Genomic DNA, 27509 nt, shown 5'->3' on the forward strand with positions numbered 1-27509 from the left:
ACCTGGATACCATTCATAGCAACAAGTAAGTTTTGTTTCATTTTCTAAAGAAAAAAATGCTACAGGTACCACAGAATGAAGGCTCGACATGCACATGAGTTCCAAACTACCCCTGTCCAGGCTACTAACAAGTAACAATTCAGCCTTGAACTTTGAGGTCAAGTTACAGGACAAGACAGTTCCTATAACATCGCAATCGCTAATCAGTTCCCTATGAATATGATGTTTTGTTAATTTGGAATATCACGGATTTCATATACACCAAGATTTCCTGTGCCTGATTGCTGTTGAAGATATCGACAGAACCCTCTCCGGTCAATACCATACATGATTGGGTAATTATACCGTGCAGATTGAAGATGTTATCTTATCCGGTGGTCAAGCGTTTGGACACCAGTGTTGTTGTCCTTGTGACCAGTCTTCTGTCGACTTCAATAACTCTCGGACAATCAGGTGGGTATTTTGCGAACGTTACTGAGATTTTGCAATTTCGATAGATCACAAAAGGCCTGTTTATGAAGAACTATAAAAAAGTGACTCATTTGTCAAGTGTAAACATTGTAACATTTCGCTTTACAAATAAAAGGCATTGTGGTAAATAATTCGAAGAACTGAAATTTGGAATCACGTTTCAGAAAAACCCTGCAGAAATGTGAACGTCGTCTTGAAACTACATTTGTTTGAATTATGATTAGCATTGTTATCATATCATATAACATATTATCACGTCTGGTCATTTGAATTTAAATTTATGTATTTTATAAGCGTTCCAGTCTTAGAAGTGCAATCGGTATATTTAATGTCAACATTTTAGTCCACGTTAAATGCTTGAAAATTTTCTGTTTTTCTTAAAGTACTAACTTTAAAGCGACTGTTTCTCGGTTGTGTGTATTTCAAAGGTCGGCAAGTCGACGCGCTCAAATAGGGAATGTAGACCTAATATGACGTATTAGACGACCCCAGCCTAAAGTCAGTAGTTTGAATAAATCACATTGGCACAATCACAATCAACTCTCAAAAAGAAGATGAACCAACGTAAACATATATGATACAGAAACGCACTTCGTTACAGGAATTGCTACTTGGAGTCTTTTTAAACTACGTTTTTTCTCAAATCCGAATCCATCCAATTGGCTCCCAAAGCCAGTTAGTTAAACAAATACTTTACCCTGACACGTTTATTGCACAAACTTCTCACACTAGTGGAAAATCTATGACTATTGATGTAATGAGATGAACTCTTCAACAGTAACTCTGAGCGTCCATGTTCTAATGTCAGGTACTGTAGCTCACCCTGATTAATGAGTAAATTGCTCATCTGTAGCCGCGGTTGAACTCACTGTAAACCATGAACGATTTTGGACAAAACTTAAACACTGTTTAACTACTTTTCCAACAGAATTAATTGATATTTCCACATGAGTTTCCGATAGGTGCTAATTGTGACCTCACGTTGAAGGAAATTACAGTTTCATTTAGACTCCAGTGGTTTTTCAATATTATTTACATTTGACGTAGAGATTTAGAATCTTTGAAGGCTTCAGTCATGTCTAATGATGTTTTGACTGGCTTGGTAGGGGAAAACAAACGCAAATTGTAAAAATGTGATTATTTTCTAGAACTAAAAACGTCCCTGCCTGCAACGACCATGTTTTAACTTTCTAATCTACGTGTTTATTATACAGCTTTTTTCACAAACACCGGACTCATATTGGTTGCTTTTATGCCGGGGAAAAGATTACGCTGATATTCGACCCACGCGATCCTTTGATCAACTAAACTTAGGTTACTGATAGCTGCTACCGTAATCATACTAATGAATGTTGTTTCTCACGGAGGTAGCTCAAACAATCAACCGTTTCACAAAAACACCCATGCATTTGGTGGCAAGAAATATGCTTGGAAGATGATACAAACTTAGGGCAGTACGAATGTATTTCATTTTGTGCTTCATTTGGCTTATTTTAGATGTGTCATCTACCTCAGCTATTTCTTTTCTTTACGACTTTCTTCAGATGCTTAATTTTTATTATGATATAAGAAACACGTTTCTCTGCTAAAGATTGGTCAAGATGGTACGAGGTCGTGGGAAATGAAGAGGTATATTTTCTTCGCAAATCTGGCCACCATTATACGAGGCCGTAAAGAAACAATGAATTCTCTCTCCTTAGCAAATTTGGTGACCATGATACGAGGTAGTACAGAATGAGCAGAATGACTTTTATCGGAAGGAAAAAGGATATATTTTTGGCAAAGGTGAGTGCGTTTAGTTTTACTCAGCAATATACCTGCTATATGGCGGCGATCTGTAAATAATCGAATCTGGACCAGACAATCCAGTGATCAACAGCAGGAGCATCGATCTGCACAAATGGGAACCCATGACATGTGTCAACCAAGTCAGCGAGCCAGACCACCCGATCCTGTTAGTCGCCTCTTACAGGTATAGTCCCCTTTTATGTCAAGCATGGGTTGCTGAAGGCCTTTTCTACCCCGGACCTTCAAGGGTCATTTTGGCAAGAATGATCACGACTTTACAATGATTTTTCGGTCATATTTCGTTGCATTAGCGACATAATGATGTATAATAATGATTATATGATGATGATGCATAGCAACAATTATAAACAAATTCATTTATCAGGAATATTAGGAATAAAAAGTATAATAATCGAATGCCATGATCAAATTTTCATGCTCTTCGCATGTATTTACAATGGACGAATACCCATGGGTATAATCCCCTTCGCATGTGATGCCATTAGGTAATAATGGATTTTTCACGAGCAACTTCACTTTTTATCAAACGCGTATGAATACAACGCCAGCTTGTACCGCCCAGTGTAGGTAATACTGGAAGCCGTGTTTGTGATTGAACATCGAGATTCGCCTATTTGTGCTATTAGGAACGTTAGATAAATGTATAATGAACAAATAGACAACACATCGATGCATGTGCCGTATTATATACATAAAGTAGTTCCGGCTAGGGTAGCTCATTTGCATATTTATCGGATTGCGATACAATCCATATCGCATTGAAAACGCTCACACTATCCTATATTTGACCAGTTGTCAGGAAATGAATAGAAATATATCAGTAGAATAATGAATAATGACAGTACAAGGTGTTCACGGACTGGACAGACGTGTTTGCGACGAAAGCGTTTTCACTAATGTGATCATTTGTTGTTGGTAACTGAACTGTGAGTCAGCACCATGGTCTGAGTCTCGCGCCATCTTTCATCAAGATAACGTTCACGTAACGCTATGATTATTCACATCCTGTTTGACGCCAGACTTCTGTACCCAGAAAACGTCTCGTTCATCTGACCAGTAGGCCCGGAATGAACTAATCAGGCAATTCTAACAGAGACGTGGTTTGTATCCTGAACAGAAAAAATTACACCGTCCGGTAGGTATGGCGGTTTTGAGAGATGGCGGTATAAACTTACATAGATGTACGCCCAGACAGTAAACAAACTGCATATCGAAGGTCAAGGCTGCTCTCAAGCCAAGTATTATATTCTTTAGATATAACTTTACTCCTGACTTAGCCCCTGAATGAATACACAATTCCATTCAGAAAATGTTCATATGTGACACGTTTTATTTGGGATTACACTTTTCTCGTAAAGTGCAGATTCTAGTACTTTTGTTGGGTTGAGTCCCACCCGGGATTTGAAACAACAACTCTGTTGACTTCCGCAATATGACATTGGCGCTACCTTGACATGAAGTGAGGTGGGGTTTAACGTCCCTTTCAAGGTTACAGCTGGTGAGTGAGTGAGTGAGTGAGTTGAGTTTTACGCCTTACTCAGCAATATTCCATCTATTGGCGGCGGTCTGTAAATAATCGAGTCTGGACCAGACAATCCAGCGATCAACAGCATGAGCATCAATCTGTGCAATTGGGAACATGTGACATGTGGCAACCAAGTCAGCGAACATGACCATCCGATCCCGTTAGTCACCTCTTACGACAAGCATAGTCGCCTTTTATGGCAAGCATGGGTTGCTGAAGGCCTATTCTACCCCGGACCTTCACGGGTCTACAGGTGAAACCGTCGTTCTTTGAACTGGTACCGTCGTTCTTTGAGCTGGTACCGTCGTTCTTTGATAATGATTTATAGATATTATCGGAATTGCAAATACAATTGAAGCACAAATTCTTTTCAGTATGAAAATAGTTTTCTCGCTTTAATTTCTTGAAAGTCATGTAGAGGTAAAACAAGCATGAATACATAACACGTATAATGGACAGTTTCTTTTTATTCTTTATACCATAAAAGAATAAAAATAAGTTCTCATCCATCAAGCGTGCGATGTATTCGGGCCTTGCTGCTTGTATTGATATAACACGTATGTGTATGTGCGTTTGCGATACGTGTATGTGCGTTTGCGATATGTGTATGTGCGTTTGCGATACGTGTATGTGCGTTTGCGATATGTGTATGTGCGTTTGCGATATGTGTATGTACGTGCATGCGTATGTGTATCTGCTTGTCGTGACCAGGGTCAGTGAGATGCTATAGTGCGAGCCCAGTGAAACTCCATTACCTTGGTTGTGAAAGAATCACCTGTTATTTTATTTTTCTGTAACATATAACGACAAAACATGTTAAAGCACAAACCTGTTATTTGTGTAGCTTTTCTCGTGCTTCTTTTGTGATTATACAATACAACTGATCGCCAGTTGAGACAGCAGAGTGTTTGTACAAACAAGTTCCGACCAAACTCAACATTAAGAGGCAAAAACATAAGCTATTGCCCTTTAGGAACGATTTCTTCCACACATAATGTCCCAGCAATCCACCAAATTGAGTAACTGAAGATTATCATGGCTCTAAAAAATGACTAACGCTCGAGTTCCCTCATATTTCGTTCACCAATGTTTGCCTAAAGCTATTTAGTATCTCCTTTGTCTTCGTGTACAACCATATATATCTAAGCACCGTCCCTAGATAGACGACTCACCTCCAAATGTCCGGTCTACGCTGGTATTTCATAAATCATGAAAACTGATCGAGCTTGGCTATTTCTTTGCTTTGTCTCGTGGGAGACCGATTCTCCCCGATATGCGGCTCCGTTGGTGTTTTGTGCTTCGAAATGAAGGGGCGTTGTCGTGTGTGAAGATAGAGCGCATCCCGTACAAGAATTTACGTATCGGGCAATAATAATTTCAATTCCACGAGAGCTTGGGGCCCAATTGTCGTTGAATTTACAACAGATTCGCCCCAACTCGTCTTACTATTATAGTTTTTGAAGAAAATCGACGTGAAAGAATTGTCATCAAAGCAGATTAATTGCCCGTAGCTTCCAAAGATCTAGCTGGAAGAGATAAATCCTCCGGTTTCTCAAATCAGCAGGGGACAAAGAGGCTGTACACATGAAATAGATGTAGCTGCAATTTTATGCAATTAGTGGCTTAGCGGTTGAAACCCACAAGGGACGCGCCATACTTTACTGAAATCGCAAGGGAGAGAGATTCGCGAATAGAGTGATTTAACCACAATCTGATGTAAGTGGTGAACGATTTTTTCCGGATATATTTCATCAACGCTGATGAAATATTCACAAGAAGTCCATAAAACGAAATTATATGGTGGTACCAATACGTATGCGGTTTTATATTAGCTTGATGTCTCCGCTGGATACTTAAATGTTTCTCTGTTTGTGGCCAGGCTCCCGGTACACAAACCTGTGTTATTGCTCCAACATTTTAACTCCCGTATTAACACAGTTATCACGGTCATAGGCTGCGCGCTGTAATCGCTTTATGGATTGTCGTAAAACGACAGTAACGTTACATGAGTTAAAATTGAGCCCTCCACATTCTACATAACCTTTCCCACAGTGACCAAATTTATACGGGTAGGAAAGCTTAATCCAGACTTTGTTCTAGGGCTTGTTAACTCTGATATACGTCTTTATCAATTTTTAATGAGCATGGCTGGCACAGTTGGATAAGGCGTTGCAATTGCTATGCAGAGTTACGCCCCTTGGGCACGTTTCGAAATCCCGGCTCGTCTAATTATGTTTCTACGTTTGTGAGGACCGTTTCCATGCTCGATGTTTCACCAAACCAAAATACCATATGAGAAATCGGGCTTTTCTCCCCCTTAACTGGGATATTGTTAAAAAAAACCCAATAAAACCGAATCTTTGACTCATAAGGAATTAGCATTTTGATCAATCATGCACGATGTACTTTTGTAAATCACAGCAAACTGTTATAACGAAACTTAAAGGGGGTTGATATACCTCGGTATAACATTAGTTCGTTCAACAGAACGTACAGAAAGTGGTCGGGACAAAAGAGGTCGTTATATCCGTCAGTTCGATATAATAGTAGTGTGTAGTTTACTGTATGCATTAGAGCCCCGTCACCCGGCTGTATGTTAACTATAAACATTCAGTGACGTTATTTCGGATATAAAGGGTAAGACTATTACTCTCTGACACAGGTCGGTGTAGTCTGTCATACACACTCGAAAGCAAATATGTCTTAGAAAGCCCACGCAAGTCTAGAAAACGTGGCAAGTCTAGATTTCCACAGCTTCAGAAAATTAAGAAAGTCTCAGGGGTCCTGTTCATAATATTGTATTTCAGGACATTCTAAGTAAACTTAGACTAAATTTAAAAGTCTAACAAACCCTAGTTATGGGTCGCGTCAGCTAACCTTTTAGCGACCTGTGATCGTCCTCCAATCAAATGCGAGACCACCGAACGGATTTATCCAATCAAACAACGGCTACGGTTGAGGGTTTGGTGGGACTTACTGATCGCTGAACAAAAATCAGCATTCAACACTGACATTTGACCTGCAGTATCTGCGCTTTGGGCATTCTGACGACATGGACATTAGCTAATATTTCTGCAAGCTGCCATCCTTGAATATTGCGAAAATGTTATTTTCAGCGACTGTTGTGGTGTGTTCCACATGCATCACGCGGAAGCGATCGTACGGAAAATAGCATTCAGAATCGTTCGAGTACAAAACTTTGTCGAGGTGAGCGCGAATGTCATCTTTCGCGATTTGGAAAGCTGTGTTCTGATTTGTCAGTTGAAGATGTTAGATGACGCGACCTTCTGCTAGGGTTTGTTTGACTCAGTATAAGCAGTGTAACGAACAATCCTAAGCATCAGTACTAGTTTACTTCGACCGCAGTCAGTACTGCATTGGAGCAAGACCAGACTAAAGCCGAACCATTGACTTACGGTAGTCGTTACTGTCCGAACATTATGTGAAATGGAATCGGTTTAACGCAAAAGAAGTAATAATGCAAAAAAAATTATTAAAAAATAGCTAAAAACATAAATTAAAAAACAGATGGAATTTGTTGTTAACCAAATGTTTTTTTTCAGTTACTGCTTGAGAACACGCCATATTTTTATCTGATTCGGAGGTACAGCATGACCAGCGATCAGTTTATTTCCTTGTGTAGAAGTTTAAAAAAAGCCTTTTCATTTTCTTGAAATTCTTTTTAAGAAGTATTCTGATAAGAACAAAATCGGTAAGTAAAAACATTGTAACTTGTATTCGTATTAAGAAGCCTGTTTTTGCTTTGGCTGATTATCGGAGAGATTTTTCAGCCACTGGTCGTATTTCAGGAGACGTTCAATTTGAGGGCGATATTACCATTGACGACCCATTGGCCTTCTACATACGAGGTGACAATGTGTCCTTCACCTTCAACGCCACCATTAACATCACAAATGACGTTCCCAGTGTGAATATCACTTTCAGGTCACTAACGCTTAAGGTGGGTACAACAGTTAGCAAGTACATGAATGTAAATATTAGTAAGCCATGTTTTGCAATATTACAACACTTTTAGACTTTGGTGCAACAGTTACTGGAACGCAATCTTAACAATGTTCTGCGGGAATAACAGTTCTGTAACAGCTTTTTCTAAGGAGCCTGTAACGACCTCCTCTTTCCGTTACTGTGATGGTGTCTTTAACGATATTCTGCAGCAGATAGTGTGGTGTCTTTAACCATTTTCTGCAACAGTTACTGTGATGCTGTATCTAACGGTATTCTGCAACAGCTATAGTGATGCTGTCTTTAACCATATTCAGCAACAGTTACTGTGATACTGTCTCTAACGGTATTCTGCAACAGTTACTGTGATGCTGTCTCTAACGGTATTCTGCAACAGTTAATGTGATGCTGTCTTTAACCATATTCTGCAACAGTTACTGTGATGCTGCCTTTAACGGTATTCTGCAACAGTTAATGTGATGCTGTTTGTAACCATACTCTGCAACAGTTACTGTGATGCTGTCTTTAACGGTATTCTGCAACAGTTAATGTGATGCTGTCTTTAATGGGATTCTGCAACAGTTAATGTGATGCTGTCTTTAACCATATTCTGCAACAGTTACTGTGATGCTGTCTTTAACGGTATTCTGCAACAGTTACTGTGATGCTGTCTTTAACGTTATTCTGCAACAGTTACTGTGATGCTGTCTGTAACCATACTCTGCAACAGTTACTGTGATGCTGTCTTTAACGGTATTCTGCAACAGTTACTGGGATGCTGTCTTTAACGGTATTCTGCAACAGTTACTGTGATGCTGTCTGTAACCATACTCTGCAACAGCTATAGTGATGCTGTCTTTAACGGTATTCTGCAACAGTTACTGTGATGCTGTCTCTAACGGTATTCTGCAACAGTTAATGTGATGCTGTCTGTAACCATACTCTGCAACAGCTATAGTGATGCTGTCTTTAACGGTATTCTGCAACAGTTACTGTGATGCTGTCTTTAACGGTATTCTGCAACAGTTACTGTGATGCTGTCTTTAATGGGATTCTGCAACAGTTACTGTGATGCTGTCTTTAACCATACTCTGCAACAGTTACTGTGATGCTGTCTCTAACGGTATTCTGCAACAGTTAATGTGATGCTGTCTGTAACCATACTCTGCAACAGTTACTGTGATGCTGCCTTTAACGGTATTCTGCAACAGTTAATGTGATGCTGTCTGTAACCATACTCTGCAACAGCTATAGTGATGCTGTCTTTAACGGTATTCTGCAACAGTTACTGTGATGCCGTCTCTAACGGTATTCTGCAACAGTTAATGTGATGCTGTCTTTAACCATATTCTGCAACAGTTACTGTGATGCTGTCTCTAACGGTATTCTGCAACAGTTACTGTGATGCTGTCTTTAACGGTATTCTGCAACAGTTAATGTGATGCTGTCTGTAACCATACTCTGCAACAGTTACTGTGATGCTGTCTTTAACGGTATTCTGCAACAGTTACTGTGATGCTGTCTTTAACGGTATTCTGCAACAGTTAATGTGATGCTGTCTGTAACGGTATTCTGCAACAGTTACTGTGATGCTGTCTCTAACGGTATTCTGCAACAGTTACTGTGATGCTGTCTCTAACGGTTTTCTGCAACAGTTAATGTGATGCTGTCTGTAACCATACTCTGCAACAGTTACTGTGATGCTGCCTTTAACGGTATTCTGCAACAGTTACTGTGATGCTGTCTGTAACCATACTCTGCAACAGTTACTGTGATGCTGCCTTTAACGGTATTGTGCGACAGTTATGATGATACTGTTTTAACGATATTCTGCAACGGTAAATGGTAAATTACTCCAAACAACAGTAAATAGGATACAGTCTTTAACGATATTCTGCAACAGTTACTCTGATGAACTCTTCAATGCGGAGTCAGGTTGCCCTGCAAAGAAACCCAACCTGAGCACTCATTTCAGAAATCGATCCTCATAATCAATAATTGTTTATTATATAAGGGACTAAATACGATGATTTGTGCAATGCTTTCACATCTTGCAGAAAACTGGCGTCCAAATGTGGTTCCTTTGACATTAGGGGATAGCGGGAAAAGAACACGCAATGGAAAGTTGTCAGATAAAAGTTACCCATGTCATTTCCGTCGGATTTTAAAAATAACAAGTTGTATTATATGGATGTTCAGTTTGAAATAATAATAGTGAAAAGAGGAGGAAGCTGCATTTTTATCAACAGACAACAGCGCGTTATTGACGTTGATTGTTAATTAGTGTTTAAAGGGACGCGTAGTTCACAATACCCACACTTGCAAACTGATATGTGTTTTATTAACCGCTCCGGCTGCGAGTTTCATGAATGGGTTTCATCAAAGTAAATTTGATAACTTTTTAAGCATGTGTGAAATGAAAGGTGTACTTTTTTCAAAGCAATGCTCAGCTCTTTGTAACATAACGCCTTTTGAAACTTTACAGTTTCAGCATTTTACGACGGGCAAAAACGGCGGATCGATATGCACGTGCAGATAAGAGGCGAATTCCAATTGGTCGGATATGTGGGGCACTGCCCCCTATCGGAGATGTCAGTGTTTGCATGCCAAGACACGCTCTCCAATACACACCGGCTTGCTGAAATGGTGAAGCGGAATTATTACGATAATAGCCTTCACATCTATTCGAGAAAATCATACTGAAAACACGTTCCAATTTCCTCCCAAAACTCCGGTAGATGAAAATCAATTTACAAAGCGACATTATAGTGTATAGTCATTCGGTAAAACGTTAGGAGACGCAGATGTAATAGGGGTCTACCGTTTGGGCACGATTTGACTTTCAAGACTGCATTTGGGAATTAATTTCTATACATAAACACGTGATCATATTTTCAACTGATGACTGTAATACAGTTTTGCCAAGTAATTTTAAGTCCTGGGCTGTTAGGGCGACAGATTCGTTTTGAAGATTCAACCCAGCTCTGGACTCAATTTGATTTCTTGCAAGTTTTCACAATGTGGGAATTAGACAGGCATTCCAACAATCAAGCTGATAACCAAAATAATTGAAAAACGCGAAGGTTAAAAACTACGACCTCGCCATTTTCTGATTATTCCCCGACGAACCAGATTTTCTGTATAGTGAACAGATTTGGCAAATTGAACTATAAATCCCAGCGGAAGTCAGTAAACTATTGGTAATGTGACTGTAATTAGAAAATAGTGCCGCTTTTTACCGTTTCAATTAAACTAGAATGTGTTACAAGAGATTTTATTCCTCCTGTGTTGTCCCCATAACCATAAATATGAGAACAGTTGTAACAGGGTCGGGCAGGCTGGTTTTGGCCATTGCAGTAAATCAGTCTGTCTTTACTTGAGGTACTGAAGCTGGTCAAGCTGGCGGAACATCATCAACACTAGACGATATTAGACACCGCCACTAGTGGGAGATCCTGCATGACTGGGGACCCTTAATGATCCCCAATACCTCTGCGCGCTCACTGTCAACGGCGTCAACGCGCAAAGACTCAGCTAATTATAGATTGGGGAATATCGTGAGATGAAAATGGCTTGCGGGGAATTGGGAAGAAATGTCCCGAGGATCTGTGTCTCGTGTTGCAATGAATACCTCGTATATAGTTAGTGAGGACTGACTTAAATTACGGTGGTTTATAATTAAATGTCGAAAGTCAAGTGTCATGGTACGGGTTAGGATATTTTCTAGGGATTCTCCATTATAAGAGGTATATATTCCAAGAACCAGTTTGTGTTCTTGGTTGATATTTGCTCCCCCATCCCCCACCCCACTCCTGCATCATAGATTTGTCTTTTTCTCGGCGCACCATGCTGTCTCACAAGGTACCATGCTGTCTCACAAGGTACCATGCTGTCTCACAAGGTACCATGCTGTCTCATGACTTACATAATGATGTTGTGTGTGTATGTGGTGCGTGTGCCTCTCTCTCTCTCTCTCTCTCTCTCTCTCTCTCTCTCTGTGTGTGTGTGTGTGTGTGTGTGTTTTGACCTTTCTATAACCTCTGACGTTTCACGTGCATTCAACGTGAGACACATGGCCTAGTCGAAGCAAGCCTTTTCACAGGCTTACATGGGCCTTTAACGTCGGTTGGCACAGGCCACTCAAATACGCCAACATGTACCTTTAAGTTGCCATTGAGCATCAGCGTAATATAAGATGTGTCTTTAACACACGTCCTTAACATAGTCGCCATAATAGTATAATAATATTATTAGCTCATTAAAACAGGTCCACAAAGGTCTTTCAACTACATGTAAGTCGCCATCGGTCATTTGCATGAGCTGACACTTGTCTTTATCATAGTCGACAGAGACTCATAAAGTAGGTTCACATAGGTTCACATAGATGACTAAAACAGGTCAACATGGTAATAACCCTTAAGATTATTTTCATAGCTATTTATCCCCATAATGATTCACAAAGGACTACATATTCTATGACACAAGAATGTCTTTTTCCAGCAATTAAGAATTCGTGTTTAACATTTAAAAAAAAAATACAACCAAGAGATGCCTTCGCTTGAACATGGAACAGTGTTTATGTGAATATGTTAATAAACGAAGACATAAACCTGTCATTATTACTATAGCATACTCGCACACGCTCGACATATCCATTAGACGCAGGTCAACGTTGTCTTACCATTTAGGCTTCTATTTTCGGTCAAGATAAATCTCGCACACAAGGGAGTGTACTTGATAAAGGGCATGGCTCATTTAGCATCGCTGTATCATTAAGGTTGACGACAACAAGATGTGGGTTCAAAAATCATGAATCATGAATGGTCGAGGCTTAATGATCATGGCCTCCACTCTAAACTCGTACCTCTGCTCCATCCACTTCTCACACCTACACTAAAACTGCCAGTGCTGTAAACCTAGGTCCAGCATGTGTGACACAATGTTTGCAAGGTCATATAACTCCCAGTACAAACGAGTACTGTTTGCTCATGTGACTAATCTCTATAACTTCAGTTCCCCAACTCTACATCTTCTGTTCAATGGTCCCTAAACGGCCTTGAACTTGATCCTGACACCGGGTCACAGCCTCTTATCGATTCCACCTCAACCATGGTAAGTCATCGGTCAATGAAAGTCGTGTCACTTTATAACTTTTACTAATATTGCTTTACTCGCGTTATTGCCAATCACAAGCAAGAAGATTACAGAGGAAGTGTGCTTAGTAATAGCGATGGTTTATTGCACGAAATTGCTTTTAACACTAATATATTCCGTATAGCTATGAACGACCAACCATGAGCTTTTGAAGTATTCCGACATTTTTTCGTGTAATTTGAAAACATCTTTATCATTTTTGATGAAGGTTGTCGATGAAGCTGTGGACCCCGATGGCGTGTACCACATTTCTCTCCTCAATGTCAAGGTCAACCAGTGGATGTTCAATGGAACGTGCAATATGACAGTTAACGGTAAATCAATACGGTTGAAAACGTTTCGACGTTAGCTTTTGTTTCAATCATGTTTTCAAGCTATTGGACAACATAAACATTAACAAATATTTACAAGCGTCTAATCTGGAAATACACTATGATAGCTTTCATTTATTCTTAGATACATTTCCCCTGTTTTAATCGTAAATATCGTTTGCAGTATTTTATATTCCCTTCCTCATTCATGATACATTCAGTTAAGCGGGTATATTTGAACGCTTATGGGGCTGTGGAATAGCCTAGTGGTTAAGCGTTTACTCTTCCCGCCGAAGACTCGGGTTCGGTTCCCCACACTGGTGATATACCTAAAGGTCATTTCCTTCTGTTGTATCCTGCCGTGATATGGCTGGAATGTTGTAAAACTAAGCTCACTCACTCATTTGAATGCATATAATTTATGTTATGTTTTTCTTAGATGACGTCGGTCCGGGTCAACGTATACAGACGTTCATTGACGTAACGTCCCATATCCTCGAGGGTAACGCGACAGCCCATGCTACTATATACTCAGACTACCGTTATACACCACCCTTAAAGGCCAAACTCAACCCACCTCCGTCAAACATAATTGGCATTCGAGAGAAAGTCGGAGGGAACGTGTCCTTGGCCTTGGCAGCGGACAACGCGGAACCTCTGGTCGAAATTATCACCGTGTACGAGAATACGTCAAGGGAGGTGATGCTTACTATAAACTCCATGGATGTAAACGGTACGTACGGATTTACTGCTGACGTCACTGATGACCTCACTCACGTGAAGCCGATGATGCAGTCAACACTGGGCTCATATCAAAACGATATTGGGTCAGTTCAGCTACCTCGGTTGATTAGTAACGGTTCCGTTGAGTCCGGAGCTGCTGTGAAATTCGTACTGCGATTAGAGGATTACGCCAATATGTCTGACGGCGACGTGTTGACGGTCGGCGCTGGGGTCAAGTTCGGGAACAGCATGATCATGGTGTCCAAAATGAGCCTGACTGTTGAGGCTCCTGACGTCGATACCAGACGGCCTGACCTTGACCTTCATCTCACTAGCTCTGCCGCCTGTACAGGACAAGACACGTACTACTTTAAAGTTATTAATTAATCAAATTTACTCGGAACATGTCATTTAGAATCTGGGGCCTAGGACGTAGAGAAGTGATTAGTTTTGTTCTTCAAAACACACAGTTTGGGAGTAGGTTATCATTTCACAGCACATACATTAGAATTCATCTTCAGTAACCCCTACATGTCGTAAGAGTCGACGCTAGCGGGATCGGTGGTCAGGCTCAATGACTTGAATGACACCTGTCCTCGTATCCCTCTTGCGGAGATCGATGCTCATGCTGTTGACCACCGGGGCTGCAACAAAGCTGGAATTTTGCTGAATGCGGCGTAAAACTAAACTCACTACTTTGTCAGGATGTCCGAAATGACAAGGAACCAATTCATGTTTTCGATGAAAGGGAATGAAAATAGATTTTAAAATGAATATCAAATGAAGTGGACTTCAGGGAGCTGCGTATGGACAGGGCTAGAATATGTACTGTTCAGCCTTTGATTTGGGGTTCGCCCTGATTTAGGTCTCTTGGCTTGACCGCACCAAAGCTTGCATCCTCTATAGCTCCAGGGTATACGTCCCGATTAGTCTGTACTACACCCTGGATGCATCTACGAGTAATAATTGCCCGATAATTGTACTACCTCCTTTTGCTGGCACCGCATCTTCACAATAGCCAATCAGCTAAGTCACCGTTACACCTGTACTTGCCTGTGTCAACAGAGATAGCGCTCACAGCTGCGACAGTTTGTTCGCTGTGCGATTGGGGAATTCATTCAAACTGATAGGCCCGAAAATATATGCAAGAGCTCCTTCTACCTCTTTCAGAGTGCATGGTTTGCGTTGCCAAGTTTAATCGGTTAGATAACTTAAAAAGGAAACTGAGTCAACTTCCAGCGTAGACACCAGCAAAGGGAAAGGGGGTAATAGGATTATCGGGCAGACTCGTAGATACATCCGGGGTATAGTGGACATACCGAGGATGCAAAACTTTGGGTCTTACCAAAGCTGTAAAAATGTAAGACTTGCCAGTTACCGCTCTTCTTTCATACCTCGGAGCGGTGGGGTAGCCTGGTGCTCGCCCAACTAACCTTATTCTTTTTAATATGTTTTTAACTGTAGAATACCCTCTGTCGTTCACTTTCACAATTTTCACCAGAAACTACGTTGATATGCATGTGTCCATCTCCCACGGTACGAAATCTAACGCAACGGCGTACGGCATTGAGGCCATTGTCTTCCCCTTGCCGTCCATGACGTTGCTGGCTGTGACGGGGAGCTTCCCGCTCGACTACTCCTACCAAGTGATCGACACGGGTCCGTATATCCGAATAACGGTGAGTGTAATTAAGCACAAGGGACTTTTGGTTTACTTGAGTTTACTTGATATTCTAGTTCTCACAAAAAGACGTTGTAACTTGTTTCAATTACGTTATACAATGTTTCAAAGATGTTACACTGCATTTCACGGACGTTAAACCTCGTTGCACAAACATTATACCACGTTTCAGAGACGTTATATATCACGTTGCATGGACGTTATACCACACTGAATAGGCATTGTAGGCCTACCATAACACCTGGTTAAGGTGTCTTGCATGGACGTTATACCACGTTACATAGACGTTGTGCCATGATGCAAAGGTGTTATACCACGTTGCTTAGCCGTTACACCTCACTGCATACATAATGTACCATGTTTTAAAGGTGCTATACTACGTTGCACAAACGTTGTAAAGGTGTTACATCTCGTGGAAATGGTGTTACATCACGATCCACAGACGGTATAACACCTTGCACAAACGCGCCACTTTACAAAGTGTTATACCGCACCACGTTGCACATACGTTATATCACATTTCAGAGACGCCATAAAACGTTTCAGGGACGTTATAACACGTTTCAAAGGCGTTATATCACGTTTCATGGGTGTTATACTATATTGCACGGACGTTAAACCTAGTTGCACAGACTTTATACCACGTTGCATAAAAGTTATACCACGTTTCAAAGATGTTATACCACGTTACGTAGACGATGTACCATGTTGTAAAGGTGTTATACTACGTTGCAGAAACGTTATACCACGTTGCAAAGGTGTTATATCTCTTGGAAATGGTGTGATATCACGCTCCACAGACGGTATAACACCTAACACAGACGTGCCACTTTACAAAGGTGGCATACCATGCCATGTTGCACAGACGTTATATCACGTTTCAGAGACACTATAAAACGTTTCAGAGACGTTCTAACACGTTTCAAAGACGTTATACCACGTTGCAACGTCGACAGCGTGTCACCTGAAACGGTGCTGGGGTACTGTTCTGAAATGTAGATACAACATATCCAACATGTATAATTATCCAAAATGCCTAGATCGGTGTTCATTTTGTCAACCAATTAAGTGTTTGATGCATGCTCGATTATTGACGTACAGATATCACATAGCTAGAATATTGCCTTCATGAAGGTGGCGTTAAACGACAGAATAAACAAATGGAAATGCTTTATCTACATTTCAGCACAGGACACCGACCCATGCTAGGCTCACTGAAAAACTAATCACAGCGGCAATACATCTTAATACAATTGATCTACTTGAGTCTGATTTGATTTTCACAAAACTGGTCACCACAATTCACTCTTTGAAGCCTTTCTCCGGTTTTCTAAAAAAATATGAATTCATATTATCGGAGTTCGATACTAAATTTGTAATCCTATTTTCAGCTTGGTCGTTTGACGTTCAGTGACCCAGCCCTAATAGTGCTGCAGATGAGCGTGCAGATGAATGGGAGCAACGTCCGTGACGCCAACCACTACACGGTGCCCGTTCAAATCACAAACTTCAACGACCGTTGGGACCGAGGTGTCGATATGGTCGCGCCCATGGAGTTTTTGAGCGTCAAACTCAACAAGAAATGTGGTGTGTGGAGCCTTTGTTACTGGGAATATTCAAAAAAGGCTGCAACGAGTCCACGCACGGTGGCAATATGGCGGTTTTGGTGGGAAATGAAAACTCGTGTCTTGTAATTGCTTTGACAAATGCTGTTTATTGGAGAAAGCCAGACCTAACATATTTGATGTAATGAGTCGTTATTTATAATGTCAACAATCCCGCTTGGAATTTCTAGTCATGCTTAGTCTCCAAAATGGCAGCGAGTCAGCTTTGTGACAAAGGGAAGCGACACTGAACCTAGACGTTTGCGACTTTTCTGAGCGTTTAATTGGCATTCGCCTAATATATATATGATATAATGAGTCAGTAGTTAAAATCTACACTTCCGCTTGGAATGTTAAGTTTTGGTAAGTCTTTATATGACAGTGAGTCATCTTTGTGGCAAACAGACGCGACACAGGTCCTACACGTTTGAAGTGTTCCATGTTCACGGAACCTGTCTGATGTGTTTTCTTTTGAAGAATCATGACCTGGAACACTCTCCAGCAGGAATAGAACATGGATAATTGTTGACGACAATGTATGGTTGTTTATGTCTGTTAAACGCCACATCAATACTCGAACCGCAGACTGTAGCAAAACACAGGTGCGCAGGGTGACACTTCCTCATTTTGACCTTTCAAGAAGATCGATTAATCCCTGACGATTATTCATTTCTGAAGGTCTTACTGATTCTTCTTCACAGGTTGGAAGTTCTTATTTTCTGTGATGATATCGTGAAGTTCTGTGTAAAACTTGGTTTTTCAGCAATCCATGCTCGCCGTAAGAAATGACTGGCGGGATCGGTTAGTCAGGCCCACTGACGTGGCTGACGCACATGATGTTGCTCAGTGGACAATGTGGTCCCCACTCACTTATTTGCAGACTGCCGCCATGAAGCATACACAAGCAATGAACGATGGCTTGTTTGATTTGTCGTCCAACACCACGCAGTACAACATCCCAGCTTTTATAACTCTTCAGTGTATGGGAAACTGGCAGAAATCAACATACAATGGCTAATACGTTCAGTGTATCAGTCAGAAAGGGACGTTTAGTGTTTCACAGTCAGAAAGGGGCGTATAGTGTTTCACAGTCAGAAAGGGGGTATAGTGTTTCACAGTCAGAAAGGGGGTATAGTGTTTCACAGTCAGAAAGGGGTGGTGGAGGTAGCCTAGTGATTAAAGTGTTTGCTCGTCACGATATCATCTAATCACTCGTATATAATAAAATAGGTCGCCTGAATTACAGAATGTCATGATTCAAACATGAATTAGCTCAGTTCAACGATTCTGTTCGGTTCCGAGAGAAACGAAAAGACATATACGTTGAACACACGCTTCATTTTCACCCGAGTTTCAATGCTCATTTAGCAATATTTTCAGGACGAAAGGGGGAAGAGGGGGAGCGTGTGCGCCCATCATTTCTGCGTTTTGCGTTGGAAGTCATGGACAGAAAGTGTATGGCAATACTGTCTGGTTCTCAGCTTCAGAGTGTAACATTGCATGTAACTTCCTCTCCAGCTGAACGATACACCTGGACAGATGGCGCTACGTGCACGTGCGCGTTCAACTCCAGCAGGACGGACTGTGGCTGTTGCATAGATCACGACACCGTCAATGTCGTACAGTGTGGCGAGGTCAACCCTTCCCTGTGTGTGCCTGCTGACCGGTTGTGGCTCTGCTCCAGGTCAACAAAGGGTATGTTTGTTTGTTTGTTGTTTATCACCTCACTCACTCGCTCCCTCTAGCCATGTGACGCGATCTGTAAACATCAAGTCTGAACCAGACAACCCAGTGATTGACACCAAGAGCATCGATTGGGATACAGAGCCTGACCACCTTAATCGCCTCTTAATACAAACACATGTTGCAGAAGACCAGTTCTATTTGGGATCTTCACGGGTTCATGGTACTTGGACGTAATTCATGTTTAGTGATGGTTTTGAAAATTCCATTGGCAGGATGCCGAGTGAGTGAGTGAGTTGGTGGGTGATTGGGTATAATTTTACATTGTTTTTAGTAAGAGTGCAATCTTATCACCAGAATACCAGTTTCACATGTGGATCATCACCTTCAGCGTGACGAGTGACCGCATCAAACAGTATTCCAATCTACCACCCTTCAAGGCTTGTTAGTTAACTGGTGTTGGTGTTGTAGTATCGGTATGGTGTGCGCTGTTCATTTCTTTTATGAGACAGGACAAGTACAAGAAACCATTCCAATGCCTGGATTGCCTGGCTCGGATAAATTCACATTATTTAAGAAAAAGATGTCTTACCACTGCAGTTGTGCTGAATCTGGCCTTTAACAAATGACATGAATACGCATTGAAAAGTACGTGCAAAACTAGCTGACCAGTGGGTGAGTGAGTGAGTATGTTGTTACGTCGCTTCTAGCAATATTCCAGCAGCATCAAATCGGGGGACACCAGAAATAAACCAAGGGGGAATCAAACGGGGACTTTCTGTGTGACGAGCGAACGCTTTATCCACTAAGCTACCCCACAGTCCATAACCAGTAAAGATGTAGCACACTAGAAAGTCGATCGTGCCGGCTGCTCTAGTCGTACGTTCGAATCAATTCCACAGACTTTTAATCAGTATTGGATGGGCCGAGTCATGATGGCAGCTCACTTGCGCACAAAAGACGAAAGCTTTCCTCTTCAAAATGCGTCAGCTCGGAATCCTCGTAAAATTAAGTTTTACCCGTCGTTGATTCGACTTGGGGCCAGATAACAATTAAAGTAGAATGATTAACAACATATCACGTACGTTTAAGGATATTGTACGTTTGGGTCATTCTGAATAAATACTTTAATCTACAACCTTTGGAGTAAATCTGATTAAACGTTCTCTCTTTGACAGGGAGATTTGTCTACTAAGTTTATTTTCAAAAGGACACACCGATATTAACAACTTTATGACTTTAATGGCGAGATGAAAAACAGAAAATCCTTCCTAATCCACGTAACTAGTTCGAATTTCAGGTTCTTTTATCACGTTCTGGGAAAGTAAACAGTTTTTCCAAATTCTTCCTGTTGTCCCAGTTGTATGGAAAAAAAAGATTTCTCTAGAAACAAGTTCTCCGATTTCTCATTTGTGCGCCTTGGTTTTGTTAGATCTTGCCACGAATTACTTGCATTTTTGCTTTAATTATTTTCATTGTATACTTTTCTTTGGGTGAACAGAGGTAAACGGTTTGGTGGCGGTTCCTAGTGGCGATGTGAGGAGCTGTCGCCATTATGTCTGTCGATCAATCGCTTTGCACTTGGTCATATTGAAAGGGACAGCCAATATCTGGTCGTGGAACTGTTTCGGATATAAGCACTGCGGAGTGGACTGGTTTTTCGACAATTTCAACACAATAAACACGAAGCAGAAAACAAACTATCTCGCTGTTACGCACAATTGGGGATAGTTTTTACAAAGAAGAGCGCCAGGCTGTCGCACTTCTCTCCTGATGAAAACCATTGGGCGGAATTGTGCAGCTATCGCTTTTCTGATCAATCTGGAGTCTTCTCGATCAAGTTTTTTGTCTCTCTTTTACGTGATTATGTCACAAAACATGCCTCGTAGAATATCTGCTCTCGATCAGACGGTCAGAATACGTGATAGTTTCAGAGTTGAAAGTGGAAAGTTGACTCTTTGCTGCAGTAGCAATAGCGGAAGATTTCATGTCGATCGAGCTGAAAATGCGCAATTGCAGGCAAATAAATATTGTTTATGAGTCAGGAATATGATACGCGTACAGAAATAACAGGCGCAAATAACGGGCTGGAAATATACGTGAAGAGACATAACCAACCCCAAGAACACAGAAGGTGCATACGTGTCGCAGGTTTAAACTTCCCATTACCCCAGATAAATCTTAGTGAGTTAGGTTCTACTCAGCTTTTTGCAATATTCAAGTAATATTACGCCAGGGAACACCGGAAATGGGCTTCACACATTGTACCCATGTGGGGAATCGAACCCGGGCGTTCGGGGTGACGAGCGACGGCGTTTAGGCCCCTCCGTAGAAGAGATGAGTTTTCCGATCCTTACCTTTTGTGTTGCTGCCGGTGTTCTACACCTCGGTAAAAGCTGAACTAGTTCACGGACCCTATCCCCTAATGCTCACTGCTAATGATCCCATCAATCCCATCATAATTCGTTAAGACTTTTAAAAACTGAAATATATGTTATCACGAAAATATGTTACGTGTATTGGGGACATACGATGTTACGGAAAAGGGGCTCGATGGAAGAGGGCACCAATGTTAGAGTCCCAGGGACCTAATCTCGAAGCCCGTCACGCTACCACTCGTCACGCCACCACCCGTCACGCCACCACCCGTCAGACCACCACCCGTCACGCCAATACCCGTCACGCCACCACCCGTCACGCCACCACCCGTCAGACCACCACCCGTCACACCACCACCCGTCACGCTACTACCCGTCACGCCACCACCCGTCACGCCACCATCCATCACGCCACCACCCGTCACGCTACCACCCGTCACGTTACCACCTTTCATGGTCCCTAATTAGTCAAGATTTTTTTGGGCGGGGGTGGGGGGTGAAATGTTACTAGGTGCTAGTTTCGTATTATTTATAGTATAGACTCGGAGTTTTGGAGCCGCATTGACTCTAATTGTTATCCCAGGGCTTGGACGTGATTTAGTGAGGATGGATTCTGGGTGTCTGGCCGTTATAGGTCCTTGTGGGCTGGTAGTGTAGAGGAGGAGTTAGTTTGATGACACTTGTTCTTTGGGGATCGTTTAAAGTCGTAATGGGAAGACATTCAGTCTGTGACTGATGTATTGTACAGCTTTGGTCCTGAGTCATCGTTCAGTAATTATGTACTTTGCATCAGTGAGGTGCAGATTCGTAATGGGGTTTTTGACGATTTTGAACATTTTCTGCTTAGCGGTTATGAGTGCTGTGCATCTATGTGTATAATGCATATTTGAATGCCCCACGGAGTGCCATATACATATTTGTCGTGTGTGGGTTTTTTTCAGGATTCACAAAACGGAGCTATATCAATGGTGCCAGTGGGGAAAGCTACGAGTGTGACGCCAGTCAGAAATACAGGTACGTCACATGCAGTGAGATACGTAGAAGACTTTGTACGTTAAATGCAGCAAATACCAACAACGTATCGAGTCACGTGCCTAAACCGTATACGCCATATGGAGTGCGTCATGAGCAGAAAGTCATATGCACTAAACACCATACGTTACTTGCAACGGATACGGTATGTCACTTGATCTGGATGGAGTATGTTACAGCAGTAGATTGAGTACGTCGAACGTTGACCAGGGACGTAACAATACACTGCATTGCGTAGACAACATTCGTCACATTCTGTAGACTGATTACATCACATGCAGTAGACAAAGTACGTCACATTCTGTAGACCGAGTACACCACATGCAGTATCACATGCAGTAGACAAAGCACGTGACATTCTGTATACCGAGTACATCACAGGCAGTATCACATGCAGTAGACAAAGTACGTCACATTCTGTAGACCGAGTACATCACAGGCAGTATCACATGCAGTAGACAAAGTACGTCACATTCTGTAGACCGAGTACATCACAGGCAGTATCACATGCAGTAGACAAAGTACGTCACATTCTGTAGACCGAGTACATCACAGGCAGTATCACATGCAGTAGACAAAGTACGTCACATTCTGTAGACCGAGTACATCACAGGCAGTATCACATGCAGTAGACAAAGTACGTCACATTCTGTAGACCGAGTACATCACAGGCAGTATCACATGCAGTAGACAAAGTACGTCACATTCTGTAGACCGAGTACATCACAGGCAGTATCACATGCAGTAGACAAAGTACGTCACATTCTGTAGACCGAGTACATCACAGGCAGTATCACATGCAGTAGACAAAGTACGTCACATTCTGTAGACCGAGTACATCACAGGCAGTATCACATGCAGTAGACAAAGTACGTCACATTCTGTAGACTGATTACATCACATGCAGTAGACAAAGTACGTCACATTCTGTAGACCGAGTACATCACAGGCAGTATCACATGCAGTAGACAAAGTACGTCACATTCTGTAGACCGAGTACATCACAGGCAGTATCACATGCAGTAGACAAAGTACGTCACATTCTGTAGACCGAGTACATCACAGGCAGTATCACATGCAGTAGACAAAGTACGTCACATTCTGTAGACCGAGTACATCACAGGCAGTATCACATGCAGTAGACAAAGTACGTCACATTCTGTAGACTGATTACATCACATGCAGTAGACAAAGTACGTCACATTCTGTAGACCGAGTACATCACAGGCAGTATCACATGCAGTAGACAAAGTACGTCACATTCTGTAGACCGAGTGCATCGCAAGCAGTATCACATGCAGTAGACAAAGTACGTCACATTCTGTAGACCGAGTACATCACAGGCAGTATCACATGCAGTAGACAAAGTACGTCACATTCTGTAGACTGATTACATCACATGCAGTAGACAAAGTACGTCACATTCTGTAGACCGAGTACATCACAGGCAGTATCACATGCAGTAGACAAAGTACGTCACATTCTGTAGACCGAGTACATCACAGGCAGTATCACATGCAGTAGACAAAGTACGTCACATTCTGTAGACTGATTACATCACATGCAGTAGACAAAGTACGTCACATTCTGTAGACCGAGTACATCACAGGTAGTATCACATGCAGTAGACAAAGCACGTGACATTCTGTAGACCGAGTACATCACAGGCAGTATCACATGCAGTAGACAAAGTACGTCACATTCTGTAGACCGAGTGCATCGCAAGCAGTATCACATGCAGTAGACAAAGTACGTCACATTCTGTAGACCGAGTACATCACAGGCAGTATCACATGCAGTAGACAAAGTACGTCACATTCTGTAGACTGATTACATCACATGCAGTAGACAAAGTACGTCACATTCTGTAGACCGAGTACACCACATGCAGTAGACAAAGTACGTCACATTCTGTAGTCCGAGTGCATCGCAAGCAGTACACAAAGCACGTCACATTCTGTAGACCGAGTGCATCACAGGCAGTATCACATGCAGTAGACAAAGTACGTCACATTCTGTAGACCGAGTACACCACATGCAGTACACAAAGCACGTGACATTCTGTAGTCCGAGTGCATCGCAAGCAGTACACAAAGCACGTCACATTCTGCAGACCGATTACATCACAGGCAGTATCACATGCAGTATAGAAAGCACGTCACATGCTGTAGACATTTGAGTACATCACAAGTACATCACGTGACATTCTGTAGTCCGAGTACATCACAGGCAGTAGACAAAGTACGTCACAGGCAGTATCACATGCAGTATACAAAGCATGTCACATTTTGTAGTCCGAGTACATCACAAGCAGCACGTGACATTCTGTAGTCCGTGTACATCACAGGCAGTAGACAAAGTACGTCACATGCTGTAGTCAGAGTACATGACAGGTAGTAGGCAAAGTACGTCACCTGCAGTAGACCGAGTACATCACAGGTAGTAGGCAAAGTACGTCACCTGTTGTAGAACGAGTACATCACAGGCAGTAGGCAAAGTACGTCACCTGTTGTAGAACGAGTACATCGCAGGCAGTAGGCAAAGTACGTCACCTGCTGTAGACCGAGTACATCACAGGTAGTAGGCAAAGTACGTCGCCAGTTGTAGACCGAGTACATCACAGGCAGTAGGCAAAGTACTTCACCTGCTGTAGACCGAGTACATCACAGGTAGTAGACAAAGTACGTCACCTGCTGTAGACCGAGTACATCACAGGCAGTAGACAAAGTACGTCACCTGTTGTAGAACGAGTACATCACAGGTAGTAGGCAAAGCACGTCACCTACTGTAGACCGAGTACTAACTTACATATGCCTAGTTTACTAGGTAAGATATACAACAACATCAACAATAACATTGATAACCATGCTATTTTCAGCCGCCAGCCAAACTCTCAGATATCCTGCTTCAAGCAGTCTGCTGACGGATTCAGAGGTAGTCGACTAACTAAACTGAACAGCAAAAGAAACGCAACGTTGTTTGTCAGGTTTTTAAATGGAAGAATGAACGCTTACTTCCATAAGATTTCACTTTACCGAAACTTGCGTTTCTTTTGCTGTTCCGGAAATTTTCTGTACATGATTTAATCAACATATATTACCTGTCAAGTATAAGAAATATAACAAAATTGTTCACTGGAATCTTGACCTGAAATAGTGTCCCCATCATCCTTGTATCTGCGTGTGAGCGAGTGAATGAGTGGGTGGTTCACGAAGGCTGGTCAAAAAATTCTAAACCTAACACAGACAACAAACGATTTGTTCAGATTTTAATATTATATTTTCCACATACCACCCTTCACTGCAATGCACGTCTCGTATAGGTGTTTCAGTCGCTCAATTCCATGTGCATAGAGTCTTCTGGGCGTCCTGTCACATACTGGTTTACAGCAGATTTGAGTTCGTAATTAGTGGCATAGCGTTTTCCAAGGAGGTGTTTTCAAAATAGGTGAAAGTCGCTAAGGGCGAGGTTAGGTGAATATGGAGGATTAAGAAGCCACATTGATGTACTGCAAACTTTGCCAATCAAGGGGTGTGAGACGAAGCACTGTCATGTAAAACGGTAACTCCAGCCCTCAACAAACTACGCTACTTTTCTTTGATAGATGCTCTCTATCTGTGGAGTAGATCAGCATAGAAGGCAACAGTCACAGTCTTTTTACACTCCAGGTAGTCAACATGGATGACACCCTTCGCATCCCAGAACACTGTGGCCATAACATTCTTAACTGACCTTGAAGACTTGAACGTCTTGGGTGGTGGAGAAGTGAGTCCATGGATTGACGTCTTGACTCCAGATCGTAATGATAAATCCATATTTCAAACCCAGTTACTAACCTACTTTTACAATTTTCAAAATCATCTTCCATGATTCAGAATTTTCCTTTGAAATATCACTTCTCTTTTTCTTCAAATTAGCACTGAGAAACTTTTCGACCCCTCGCGCAGATACTTTGTTCATGTCCAAATGATCAGGGATAATAGTTTGAATGGATCCATGGCTTAGACCCGCTTCTCGTTCAATTTCAGCAATAGTCACACGTCTGTCTGCAAGAATACATTTCCCCACAGCTTCTACTGTTTCTTCATTAATGGCTATAGAGGGCCGTCCACACATTGGGTCATCATCCAGACTTGTCCTGCCAGACTTGAATAAAGCAGCCCATCTCTTATCTGTGGAGTATGAAGGGCAATCATCCCCATACACCTTCAACATACGTGCATGCACTTCTAATGGCTGAATACCTTCCACCGTCAAAAACTTTATAACAGCACGTTGTTCCATCCCTCACGTTGAAACAGATATGTATACCCCAGTGGGCTTCAAGGATCTGATGCTTTCCAACTAGTTGATCTGTTTGAGTAAAATGAGTGGAAATATTGATGAAGAGCACTGTCCAACAATACTCCTTAGATTAGTTGGTGTCACCAGTCTAGAAGTTGTGTAGGCTTAGAACATTTTTACCAGCCCTCGTATATTTAGAAATATTCATTAAAATAAGTCCCTAATCGTATGTTAGATGTCAGGCAACTTATTAACTAAATAATTTAAGGTAAAACGAAATGAGAAATACGGACATCGTGCGTGCATGGGTGCTTGGGTGATTCAATCTTTCACTGCATTAACATTTGTTTCAGCTAAATCTCTTTCATTTCGTGCTACCAATAAAATACTCACTGGCTTATCATAAAAACTCTACTGACGTATTTATCTTGGGGTAACCGTAGTTACAGTGTTCAGCAACCAGTTGAATTTGGAAATTATTACCTATATTAGCACGGTAACATCACATCAACATGACAGTGTCATATCCCTCCTGTATTTTCTCTCTCAGTTGTCTTTTTTCTTTTGGTAACTTTATTTACAGGAATCCACCCAATCGTTGGTGTAATAGTAGGGAAGGACGCTTCAACCAATTCTCTGTATGGAGTTTCCAGTACCGGAACTGCGCACATCATCAGTGAGGACGCCGGGAAAACATGGTATACGATCAGAGAAAGTGTTTTCCTGAGAGCAAGTTCTGCTACCTCGTACGCATCCGCGACTCTCACATGAATACTTCGTATCATAAATCATAATTAAACCTTCATTTTTGACGCTTACACACAAAGGACCTTTAACTGGATAAAAAATGTCTCGATTTTGTGTAAGAGACAATAAATTCATTCCAGCTGC

At 41.8% G+C, this 27509-nt stretch overlaps 1 protein-coding gene across 1 annotated transcript; it reads left to right on the top strand.

Annotated features, from left to right (window-relative positions):
* Positions 1-27509, top strand: LOC137296904 (uncharacterized). Its single transcript, XM_067828795.1, has 11 exons — positions 1-453; positions 7615-7766; positions 12782-12880; positions 13131-13236; positions 13673-14318; positions 15458-15635; positions 17029-17224; positions 18760-18936; positions 22244-22316; positions 25213-25268; positions 27202-27509. The coding sequence occupies exons 1-11, from the start codon at positions 360-362 to the stop codon at positions 27387-27389; spliced, it is 1965 nt and encodes a 654-aa protein (XP_067684896.1). The 5' UTR covers positions 1-359; the 3' UTR covers positions 27390-27509.

This window comes from Haliotis asinina, chromosome 9 (genome assembly GCF_037392515.1).
Source record: "Haliotis asinina isolate JCU_RB_2024 chromosome 9, JCU_Hal_asi_v2, whole genome shotgun sequence".
Taxonomy (NCBI): domain Eukaryota; kingdom Metazoa; phylum Mollusca; class Gastropoda; order Lepetellida; family Haliotidae; genus Haliotis; species Haliotis asinina.

What these genes read in the sequence shown, in the direction of transcription:
- LOC137296904 (XM_067828795.1), top strand. Translation starts at nt 360, where the DNA reads ATGTTATCTTATCCGGTGGTCAAGCGTTTGGACACCAGTGTTGTTGTC. An exon ending in CTGCTCCAGGTCAACAAAGG is followed by an intron (nt 18,937 to 22,243) that starts GTATGTTTGTTT and finishes GGTTTTTTTCAG; the next exon opens with GATTCACAAAACGGAGCTAT. An exon ending in GACGCCAGTCAGAAATACAG is followed by an intron (nt 22,317 to 25,212) that starts GTACGTCACATG and finishes TGCTATTTTCAG; the next exon opens with CCGCCAGCCAAACTCTCAGA.